This window comes from Grampus griseus, assembly GCF_964374135.1.
Source record: "Grampus griseus genome assembly, chromosome: 6".
In the NCBI taxonomy this organism is placed as follows: domain Eukaryota; kingdom Metazoa; phylum Chordata; class Mammalia; order Artiodactyla; family Delphinidae; genus Grampus; species Grampus griseus.
Window position 1 is genome coordinate 23,818,376 of NC_139000.1, and position 12,247 is coordinate 23,830,622.

The 12,247-nt window shown below is 44.7% G+C and overlaps 1 protein-coding gene across 4 annotated transcripts in view; it reads left to right on the forward strand.

The window, feature by feature from the left end:
* The window catches only part of EPB41L4B (erythrocyte membrane protein band 4.1 like 4B), a gene marked incomplete at its 5' end in the record, with an annotated part of 140,525 nt that overhangs the window by 50,611 nt on the left and 77,667 nt on the right, over positions 1–12,247 (forward strand). For all 4 annotated transcript variants that reach the window (XM_082656502.1, XM_082656501.1, XM_082656503.1 and 1 more), the window contains 5 exons: positions 1,701–1,743; positions 2,813–2,891; positions 4,841–4,885; positions 6,718–6,770; positions 11,880–12,000. In XM_082656502.1, the coding sequence (XP_082512628.1) occupies positions 1,701–1,743; positions 2,813–2,891; positions 4,841–4,885; positions 6,718–6,770; positions 11,880–12,000 (341 nt within the window). The remainder of the gene's footprint in view (positions 1–1,700; positions 1,744–2,812; positions 2,892–4,840; positions 4,886–6,717; positions 6,771–11,879; positions 12,001–12,247) is intronic.

Sequence of the window (12,247 nt, forward strand, 5' to 3'; positions counted from 1 at the left end):
TGATAAGGGCCTGCTGGGTGCCAGGCTCTGTGTTTGGCACAGGAAACTCAGAGATGATTGAGTGTGTGGTCCCTGCCCTTCGAGGCTCGTGTTCACCTGGAGGGGCTCACAGTTTCATGTTCCTAAATGTTGCTTTCCATGGAAGTCAAGCTCTTGAGGCTCCTCAGGACTGTAGTGTCAACAACTTGAACGTTTAAATGAGGGAAATGGTTTTGCAGTTTCCTTGGATGGATAAGACTGAAGTGGTGTTTCTGGTGAAAACTAGAGGAAGTTGAAATGCCTTCATGGACCAGAGCAGAATTCTCTCAGGCAAATCCCCTCCTGTCTTTCCATCTTCAGTGCGGGTCATTTAAAGAGTCATGAATTTTAGTTTTAAATTTTAGAGTTTAGGGCGACAGAATGCCAAGACCTGTGTATGAGCAGAGATTTTCGACGGCGGGGCTTGTAGTCATTACTAGATTAACGGAGACTTGGTTGTAACTTGAGAAAACTCAGAAGGAAAAGGCAGTTGGTGGCTCCGCTGACTAGAAGGGACTTTATAGATCAATGAGGTAAAGGATGTTAGGTTATTTTAGGTACCTCTTTGGAAAGCTAACTCTCCCCAGGAGAAATGCTCTTAATGTGCATAAGCACAGATATTTTTTCTTTTTTTTAATTGAAGTATAGTTTATTTATAATGTTGTGTTAGTTTCAGGTGTACAGCAAAGTGATTCAGTTATATATATATATTTTTTCAGATTATTTTCCATTATAGGTTGTTACAAAATATTGAATATGGTTCCCTGTGCTATACAGTAAATCTTTGTTGCTTATCTAGTTTATGTATAGTAGTTTGCATCTGTAGTTTAATCCCAAACTCCTAATTTATCCCTCTCCCCTTCCCCCTTTGGTAACCATAAGTTTGTTTACTATTTTTGTGAGTCTGTTTCCATTTTGTATATAGATTCATTTGTATTATTTTTTAGATTCCACATATAAGTGATATCATGTAATAGTTGTCTTTCTGTGACTTACTTCACTTCGTATGATAATCTCTAGGTCCATCCATGCTGCTGCAAATGGCAATATTTCATTCTTTTTTATGGCTAAATAATAGTCTGTTACACACACACACACACACACACACACACACACACACACACACATCTTCTTAAACCAGTCATCTGCTGATGGGCACTTGGCTTGGCTATTATAAATAGTGCTGCTATGAACATTGAGGTGTGTGTATCTTTTCGAATTAATGTTTTCAGTTTTTTTGGATATATACCCAGGAGTAGAATTGCTGGATCAAATGGTTCTATTTTTCATTTTTTAAGGGACCTCCGTATTGTTCTCCATAGTGGCTGCTCCAATTTACATTCCCACCAGCAGTATATGAGGGTTCACTTTTCCCTTATCCTCTCCAGCATTTATTATGTGTAGACTTTTTGTTGATGCCCATTCTGACCCGTGTGAGGTGATACCTTGTTGTGGTTTTGATTTGTATTTGTCTCATAATTAGTGATGTTGAGCATCTTTTCATGTAGCACAGGTATTTTTATACCATTCCAAGCTGTTTGCAGATCCCCAGCCTAAGAGCTCGTGATCTGGTACAATCCCTGGTTTTAATTACTAAGAGTTGTAGGGCAGGGTAACTCCAAGGGACTGTGTAATCTTACTGATGAACTATTTCTAAGAAAAACTTTTTTTCTTTCTTTCAGCACTGGCTGGATCATTCCAAACCCATAAAAAAGCAGATGAAAAGTAAGTAAGCAGAATTTAGTTTACTACCTTCTTTTATCAGAGAGTAAACTCCTTTGCCAATGCTTTGAGGTATTACATTTTCATTAGAACTTGGGAGCGTTTTCAAATGGATTCAATTTTAAGGATGACTTTTAATTTCCTAAGGCTGGCTAAATATTAGAGTTTAAAATTTGAATAAGAGTTTTTAGTAGATGTGAAAAAACAGACTAAGCCCTCATTTGAAATCAGACACTTCTCCCAATGAGGACTGATAAATATGCTGTTCAGAAACATGACTTTATACCTGTGACATTCATTTTCTCGTGAGTTATGAAGTAGATTCAGAGAATGGGAGAGCAGGAAGGATCTTTGACAGTCTGGTCCAGCTCTCTGATTTTATAGTTGTGGTAACCAGATTTCTTCAGTGTGGTTTATGTATGAGTAATTTTTTTTAATTTAATACTTTTAAGGGTTTTTTTTACCGTAGGTTTTTTTTTTTTTTTTGTGGTACGCGGGCCTCTCATTGTTGTGGCCTCTCCCGTTGCGGAGCACAGGCTCCGGACGCGCAGGCTCAGCGGCCATGGCTCACGGGCCCAGCCGCTCTGCGGCATGTGGGATCTTCCCAGACCGGGGCACGAACCCGTGTCCCCTGCATCGGCACGCGGACTCTCAACCACTGCGCCACCAGGGAAGCCCTACCGTAGTATTTTTAGATTACAGAACACTTGACTGTTTATGTGTCACTTTCCTTTAGCCCACTTAGTATTTTGTTAAAAGTTAGTATCACTTTGGAGTATCTTGGCAATCAGGGGTGAAAGTAAAGGGTTAGCTCTTAGTAATTCATCTAGATGATGAGGGTTTTTTTCCAGAATGAGATTACTAGCTAAACTATCTTTTGTCAAAACCGAAGTCCATTTTAGTTTTCCAAACTAGTATTGAAAAGAACTTACTAGCTTTGTATGTTCCGTTGTTACCTCCCAGAGTCCGTGGTGGATATGTTAATAGATTTAACATGTTTTTCCTTTTGTCCATTCTGTGATCTTCAAAATTGGGGAAAAACATCTTCAACCTTCCATCTGCAAATGCTTAGTTGGACCTGCTTATGCTTTGCACTTTCGAGTTAAATATTATTCTTCAGAACCGAACAACCTTCGTGAAGAGTTTACAAGGTAGGACAAGATGCAAAACAAGATCCTCCTACCCACCCACACCCCGTAGCACCTGCCTTACTTACAATCCACGGGTCTTCTAAACTGTGGGTTTGCCGCCTCTTTCATCTGCTGTCTTTATATTCCGAGCAACTGTTATTAGCACTTTGTGTGTGCTTATCTCTGTATTCTGTTGAAAATCCACACTTTGCTTGACTGGACCTTTTTCATAGTGAATCAGAATTTTAAAATTTATTTTCTTGTCACGTTCCTATTTTGTTGGACCTTGGGTAGATTGGCTAGTTGGTCTATGGCACTTTAATTTTGTCTCAGATACAAAAAGAGAAGGCAGATATTAGAAGAGCATCTCTGCCTCCAAAATTGCCACCTTATTTTTTTAAGCAACTGCAAAATATTCCCTTGATGGTTATAATATCAAAGTTGTTAGAATTCCGTCACGGTATCTTTCCGCCCCACCGAATTTCTTTTATAGTGCGCCTGCCCTTGCCTGTCTCTTAGACTTCAGAAATAGCGTCAAAGCAAAAGAGGCTTAAAGAACATTTTACGTGTGGACTTTCCCTCCAGCCACCCTTCTATCAGTGAGATTCTCTACTCAGCCTTCTGCTGCTTTTGATGTCCCCAGAATCTCCTTGTCATTGTCTGTGATGGACAGTTGTGGTGACATGTAAGCTTCTGGGTGATGCATGGTGGTGGCCGCTGGCTTGGAGGTGACCCCCTAAGTAATACTTTAAAGACCGACTTTATCGCCATGTCCCCCATGGGAGCGGCCTGGGGGCTTCTGTGGTTAGGTTTTCCTATAGGAATTGGAAGTTCTGGCCACGTCAGCGTTGTGTCCTCCTTGATGTGAGTACTCAGTTTAATGGTGGTTGAGCACTTCTCAGAAGTAGTAACATTCTGGAATGTACTAGAACCTTCACCACCACCCACATGTCTGCGTCACCCACATTGTCCTATATCCATTCCACAGAGAGTGACCGTGTGCATTGTTTTCAAAGTTCAAACAAATTACATTATCCTAGTGTTTCTCTTTAGAGTCCTTTATGAAGTGTGCTGCTTCTAGCTGTCATCAGAGCCAGTGATTCTTAACCAGGGTTTGTGAATCAGAAACACCTGGGAGGCTTTTGAACAAATCAGATTCCTGGGGACCACTCTTGTGTGTAAGCTTCTCATTCTGTAGGTATGGAGTGGAGCGTGGGCAGCTTTGGTTTTTACAAAGCACTGTAAGTGGTTCTGATGCCCACGTCTTCCTGGTAAAAAGAACACTTACTTAATCTTTTACTTCAGTGAACTGCACTTGTGTTATTTGCTGCCTTCCTCCCCATTTTCCGTTACCCCTGTGACCAGCTGCCATCCAATTCCAGGACTTTTGTTTCGTGTGTGTGTGTGTGTGTGTGTGTGTGTGCGCACGTGTACTTTGTTTTTTCAAAGGCAGAGTCTGCAGTTAAACTGCATCAGAAAAAAAGCCTCCAGTGGTTGCTAACTACAGTCAGCTGTAAATTTTTTGATACAATCAGCTGCAGCCTTTCTGGAATCTGCTGGTGGGCAGGCTGAGGGCCCAATGCAGTGGCTCTACCCTGCCTGTTGGATTGGACACGTTGCATGCTGCGTGTGAGCCCTGCGTGCGTGTGCATGTGTGTGTGTGTGTGTCTCTCTCTCTCCTGGAGCCCCAAGGGTGTGTGGAGGTGTCATTGGACTGTGCAGTGCTCCATGTTCCATCCTCCAAGTATCTTGCGAATTCCTCCATGCGCTCACCTTCCTAGCTAGATTCTGGGCTGCCTTCCTGAAGACAGGAGGAGATGCTTCCACCCAAGTTCTCATTTGATTTGGACTCCCTTTTTACAATGCAGAATTCCGGGCTGTGTGTGGGGTGGGATTTGTGATGGGAAGTTGGGGACTGGAAGCGGCTGGGGAAGAGTTACCCTCTTTTGACTTTTGTATATGTTTGTCAGGTACCTGTTTGTTTTACAACTCAGGCATGACATTCTTTCAGGAAAGTAAGTATGTTTTTGTTCTAACTCTTAACTCAGGATAGATCATAGTATATTTTCTAAATAGTTCACTGTGTGTGTGTTTTTTTTAACTCTTTACACTTGTTCCCTTTTCAAAATTCAAAAAAAGTACACCAGGCATTGTAAAGTGAGTCTAATACTTGGATCACAGTCATCATCATCTTATTTCACGTGATTACTATATGGCTTGAAGCATTTCCAAGAGCATTTAATATCTTAAGTGATGTGTATCTGGGAATAATTCTCTCCCTGATCACATCACTGCCCCATTCATAACGGCTTTTGTCGTATTTGTAAGCAAGATACGTTATTAGTATGTATACACTGACAAGTTTTTGGACCATCCAAAAGTCTCACTCATCACCATCTGCATTTAAGTCATGTAAAGAGGTTATGTTCTGATTCTAGTAGAAAGAGGTTTAGACATCTCATCTCATTTCCTTTTCCTCTCTTAAAAACGGTCTTTAAACACTAGGCCTCTGGCTATACAACGATTGTTGAGCGCAAGAACCACTGGCACTGAAATGGTTGGTTTCACAGGCAGTATGTATTTTAAGGATATGAGATTTCATCAGTCATAACTTTTACAGTTGTGTCATTTTTTCACCAGCCATATTGACTGTTTTCCGTTACATGAAAAACTAAGATATACTGAATCTAAAAAGCAATACCTGCTATTACTGACAGGAATACATTTTGATTTTGAATATAATCTGAAGGAGATTCAAAATGTGATTTCCGAATTTGGAAGCTCTCTGTAGAACATGTGCTATGAGAATCCTAGTGGAAGGTACACTATAGAACAAGTCGATTGTACAGTGTATACATTTGCCTTATTCAGCCATGCAATACGGATCTTTGATTGTGTGTGTATTTCTCTCTCTCTCTCTCCATACTGTGCTTCTCATACTAAGAGCCTCTTAACTGGTGATTGTCTTTGGTCTGGAAACACATTAGTGGCGATGCCTCGCGTTTGTACAGTACTTTGCAGTTTACGTGCACGTCAGCCTGGTTTACTGCATTCCTAGCAGAATGGTGTTCTGGCGGCCCCAGCGTTGCCTCTACCAGCTGGCCGTCTGTGGCCAGGACACTTGAACACTCAGTTCCTCATTTCTGAGGTGGGAATGGGGAGCACAGGCAACCCCCATCCTAGGGGGTTGACACACTTGATGCATTGACCAAACTGGATAATATACATATATGAAAAGGCTTCGAAAACTATGAAGTGCTAGGCCAATGTGTGTCATTATTATTTTTCTAACTAAATTTGTAATAGTAAATATGAATGAGATCACTGGATTTGTAGTAATACACCTCTGTGGCGGTGCCTCAGTTATTCGATTGCTTGAGTGTATCCAGCTGTCCTGGCCATCTTAGATATGGTTTCTGTTTATTTGTAACACTATGACCTCGTTTCAAGAGAGAGTGAAGGCAGCTTCAAAAGATGCATGTACTAGACCAAGATAAAATAAGTTGAAAAATAATAAGGCAAAGGGAAGGCTTTTCATTCAGTTTCCCAAACTTCCCAGTTCTTGCCAGATTCAGTAAAATTGCCCACTCTACTTAGAGTTGAGAGGCGCTATACCTAGATGGGGTTATTTCACCATATGATGAGAGCTGACTTTGGGAAACAGGGAGTGTAAGTCAGCTTGTTCGCAGTTTTTAATGTAGACAGCAAAAGTAGAAACCACCGAGAACAAAAATCATTATCTGAATATCACTACCTCCTGAGAAATGATGTTACTGACATTTTGTATAGTTATGAATATTAAAGTTCATATTTACAGTTAATTTCTTTTCTTTTTTTCCCTTCCAAGGTTGAAATGCCCATATGAAACAGCTGTGGAGTTAGCCGCTCTCTGCCTACAAGGTACATTTTTCCTTAGTGGTAATTAGCATTTTAAAGTTGTTGCTTTTCATTTCAACAAATGAGGGTCTCCTGTGTACCAGGCACAGTGCTCTGGTTTGGTCTCCGTCCCCAAGTAGCTTTCAGTCCCATGAGGGCCTCATGGCCGGATCACATACTCCGTGTGTACGTACAGAGTACACTGTGGTTCCTTCAGGAAGAGAGCCCTGCAGGAGGCTTGGAAGGTGGAGGCCTGTCGGGGGAAGGGTAGATGGAGATGAACAGAGGAACCAAGGCACAAAGTAGAAAAGTGTGGAGAGGCACTAGCAGTTGATTGGTGTCAGAGGGCCAAGTTCAAAAACCTGGAGCGGCGGGTGACCTCGACCCCATTTAAAGTGCATGAACTTCGTGCTGTCAACACGGCGTCTTTGAAGGCTCTTGAGCGGGAGGCAGGCCTGGTCAGACGTGCATTTTAGAAAGGCCACAGTGATTGTGATGGGGAGAAGGGATGGGGGCAAGACCAAGACTGGGGCTGGGGGTGAAGTGAGGAGGTGTAGCTGTAACAAAACGAAACTAAGGCTGGGCGTTAAACACACACCCCAAAGTAGCATCAGCGGTACAAGGAGAAGGACCTGGTCATTAGGCTCAGTGTTGAGAGAGGAGACAGAGATGACTCGTAGGCTGCTACCAAGGATGGGAGGTGGTGACAGTGAATGGTTAGAAGAAGAGTTGGGCTCCCGTGGGGGGACATCTGTGTAGGGTCTCTTGGCTGAGAGGGGCCAGTGGGGCCTCTGGGAGCTTCTTGAGTCTGTAGAGATCTGGCTCCACCAGACAGGTCAGGCTGGAAGCACTGACAGGGGAGAGTCATCAGCATGTGGGTGGGAATTGGACGGTAAGAGGGTTGCCTGTGTCTCAGCGTTGACTGTTCCATCTGTCTGATGCACTGGTGGATTTTTAGTTTAACATGCGCAAGAAACACTTGTTCAAGTTGCCAGCACTAATTAAAAGGATACTAATGTGTAACTGCATATAAGGAATTTCATCGGCGCGTCGGATAGACATATATTGCGGACTCGTTTATCAGGGCTTCTATGGGATAATGAATTATGATGTATTCATTTATAACTACTAACTATTTTTGAGTGCCATAGTAAGATTTGGCTTCTGACTTTTGTATTTACCAAGTTTTAAAAGTTGATCTAAGTCTTTTCAAATTATAAAATCAGTACAGGCTTATTATAGAATATCAGGACAGCAATCAGACAAGTAGAAGGAAGAAAGTAACCTACGGTCCTACCCACAGACAAGCAGAGTTTCTGTCTATGAGTTTGAGTTTTTAAAATGTAGTTCTGATCAGACTCATACACAAATTTTTTTGTATGATTTTCTACTTGGTAATTTTAGTACATATATTCTTTCTGTCATGTTTGTACTTATAAAGAAGGTTTTTAGTGACCAGGTTACTCTCATTCCCTGATACTTCCATTCCTTAGTCACCTTTACTGCTTATTTTTTTTCATTTATATATATATATATATATATTTACATCTTTATTGGAGTATAATTGCTTTACGTTGTTTTGTTAGTTGCTGCTGTATAACAAAGTGAATCAGCTATATGTATACATATATCCCCATATCCCCTCCCTCTTGTGTCTCCCTCCCACCCTCCCTATCCCACCCCTCTAGGTGGTCACAGAGCACCGAGCTGATCTCCCTGTGCGATGCAGCTGCTTCCCACTAGCTATCTATTTTACATTTGGTAGTGTATATATGTCCATGCTATTCTTTCACTTCGTCCCAGCTTACCCTTCCACCCCCAACCCCGCCCCATGTCCTCAAGTCCATTCTCTACATCTGCATCTTTATTCCTGTCCTGCCCCTAGGTTCTTCAGAACCATTTTTTTTTTTTAGATTCCATATATATGCGTTAGCATGCTGTATTTGTTTTTCTCTTCCTGACTTACTTCACTGTGTATGACAGACTCTAGGTCCATCTACCACTTTAGTACTTATTATCTAGTGGGGGCTTGGCATATAATAGGTGCTCAGTAAGTGCAGAATGAAATTGAAGAGCGCCCCCCCCAATGGACTTTGGCTGAAGGGCAGTCTGCCCATGTGGTCTGAAGGTACTTGTGTTGGAGGTAACCGTCTGTGCTAAATACAATGCTAAGTGCTTCACATCCATATTTTCCTGATACAGTGGTCCTTATGGTCCTCATGGCTTTGGGGAACTTGGAAATGGACTGTCCACTTTGACCAATCTGTATTTCACCAGCTTGCCAAGTTGCGTCCACCCTAGAGTTTCTGAGCTGCCAGGAGGTCATACTGTCAGGCTTGGTGGCCCAGCAGTAGATGGCAGGGTGCAGTTAATGGGATGAAAGCATCCATGTCAGACCTGGGGCCGTCAGTCCACCTGAGAGGTTCTTCCTAAGGCCATTGGCACACGTCCTAAATGATTAGATGACGATGAGGCACAGAGGTCACCACTCTGCTTGCCCCCAAGTGGTGAAGGCATCACCCAGCTCTAGGAGAGCCATTTGCCTTGCCCTGCCGCCGAAGCAGACAAGAATACCAGCTGTCATTTGAACCCTTCTTGGAGAAATTACCTGTCTGAGTTGGAACCACAACATTAGTGTAATTTAAGATGCAGTCATTATGTCAGGTACAAAGACAAACTGAAGATGTGGACACAGAAATGGGGAAGTTTTTGTCACATTGTCTCTCCGTGTCCCCTCCTCCCCCCAGCCCATCAGTAAATGCTTCTAGTTCAGCCGCAAAGAAGCCGGTTTGCCTTGGACTATGATCGCTAAGAGCCTCTGTGGGTTTGCACAGTGAAAGCTTGTGTACTTCTTCCCGTGCTTGAGCCTTGAATACGTGTCTTGCGGCAGTTGTCCTTGAATTGATGCCTCATGAGTTGTGTTGCAGTGGCCCTGCTTGGAGGCTCTGCTCTTTGAGAACTAATTTTATGGTTGCTTTGGGAATCATTTCAGGCACAAAGAAGAAGAAGGGAGGAGAAGAATGGGATAGTCATTTGTTGTGTGTCCATGATCTTGTTTCATCTTTGTCAGTTTCCCTTTTGTGGATAAGGCATCAGAGACCCAGGACAGTGAAGTGACTTGCCCAGGTCACACAGGTAGTATATGGTCAAGTTGGTAGTCAAGCCCTCCTGCCTCTGAGCTGTTTCCACCACGCCCCACACCCTTCACAGCTGGGACTCTGGCTGCAGAGTTCAAAGACTGAGCAAAGTGTCCTCTTGCCGGCAGGTTCTTGGAAGGCAGGCAGCAAAGTGTCCCCTTTGCCTGGTCTCGGGGAAACCTCGTCATTGACTTCTCCCTCCTGTGCTTGATGATGTCAGATGCACAATTAACCCAGTCTTGTGCAGACACACCAGTAAACACAGGGCTCACTTTGGCCCATGGGTGCAATGTGGTTCACATCCAGGAGATCTCTTCCCAGACTGCCCTTCTAGCTTTGCTAGGTCCCTAGCTTCAGGGTGACATCTTGGTCAGAGGTCAGTCGTGGCCCCCAGCCTTGGGAGCCCAGCCCTCACCTTTTCTGGGCAAATATGTCACCATCTTCATCTGTGACTTTGCCCAAGGCGCCAAGCAGCTGCACATCCTGACCCAGACCACCTGGTGGTATCAGGGGTGCCGTCCAGTTGAGAGCTGCAGATGAGGGGCTGCAGTCAGGTGAGGGGACAGTCACTAGGTCCCCGCCCTGTGTCAGACACCGTCTCCTGCAGTCCTCCCACCACCCCTCCGAGTATGGTATTGCCGCTTCCTCTGTGTGGACAGGAACATTTTAACCTCTTCTCCTGCGAGCCAACTGGAGTCCCTTTCCTGAAAGGTGGGCTCTGGGATTGGGGCTCAGAAGCCACTGGAAAGGGCTGCTGGGTCCATAGTGAGTTGCTGTCACTGGGGGTGTTCGGTCATTTGCTGGCTGGTCGGTGGGATGTCGTGTTAAGCAGTGATTCTCAGAGTGTGTTCCCTGGGAACATACTGCATCGGCTGCGTCAGCATCCCCTGGGAACTTGTTAGAAATGCAGGTTTTCAGGCCTTATTCCAGACCTATGGATTTAGAACCTCCGGGGATGGGGGCCAGCAACGTGTGTTCGAACGAGCCCTCCAGGCAATTCTGGCGCATTCGGAAAACCAGTGCTTTTCAAAGTAACGTGTGCACCACCCTCCTGGGGACGTGGTGGGTTTGCTCCAGCAGATCCAGGGTGGGGCCTGCGATTGTGCATGGTGAGCAGGCCCACGCCGCTGGTCTGCGGACCACACTTTGTGCGGCAAGGTATCAGAGGTAATTAGAGTTCATAGCAAACAAGGTACAGAGGAACCCCTGGAGGATTCCTTTTCCTTCTGAGGTCTGCCTCCTGCACTGCCAGGGTGGGGGGAGTGGAGAGAGTGAGCTTTCTCATTCATGTCCTGGAGGAATGGGCCCCCTGTGTCCTCGGGCCCTGCATTCCCAGGGGCACTGGGCAAGAGCCAGGACCAAGCGGCGGCTTCGGGCTTTTTGCTGGGATCGCCTGCGTGGCCGCTGCTCCTTTCTGCACAGCCGGCTCCCTCCCAGCTTCTGCCTGAGTTGCCGCAGTTGCTCCCGGGGCCTTCTCACCCCCTCCTCCCTCACTCCTCACTCCTTCCTTCTCCCTCCTGCCTGATTTTTTCTCCCTGATTTCTGCCTGTACCGAATTCTTGATTGGTCCTCTCCAGCACTGCAGACTCTGGAGTGCTGTTCAGACCTACCCTTGACGAGAGCCTTGTTACATGGATGTTTCTGGGTGGGTCCCCATTGCCTGCAGTTGCCTTTTATTGCAAATTCAGGCACTACAATTTTGTGGGGGAAATGTAATCAGGGCCTCCCTGGGCCAGAGAAATAGTCAGGAGAGGGACAGTCATAACTGAGATGATGGTGTATGGCCCAGTGGGGAGCGCACTGGAGTGATTCATGGGAACTCTGAACGTACATGTGGGGACCGAGTGGGAGTTAAGTCCTCCTGAAAGCGGGGAGTTGGTTATACAGGAGGGGGTACCTGTGCTGTTTACAGTAGGCAAAGTGCCTTTGGACCTGGTGCTGCAATAACCAAAAGCATTCACTGTCTCCTGTTTTCTCCCTTTTATGAAACCTGCAGCCGAGCTTGGGGAGTGCGAGCTTCCAGAACATACACCAGAGCTTGTGTCTGAGTTTCGGTTCATTCCAAATCAGACAGAAGCGATGGAATTTGATATCTTCCAGAGATGGAAAGAGTGCAGGTACCTTGATGCTACCATCTAACATTCTGATGTATGCATTTGGTCATTTGTAAGCATTTGTCAGACTCTTTTATCTCACGGCAGAGTGGCTCTGTTGATGACTATAAAATCGCAGCTCCAGCTCTTCACTTCTTTCCCTCCCGTGCTTCAGTCCTGTTTTTGAAAGGCCCACAGGACATCTCTCTTTCCAGAGATGTACAGTAAAAACCAAGCCATACTCCTGTTTCTTCCTCTGAAGTACAGGGCC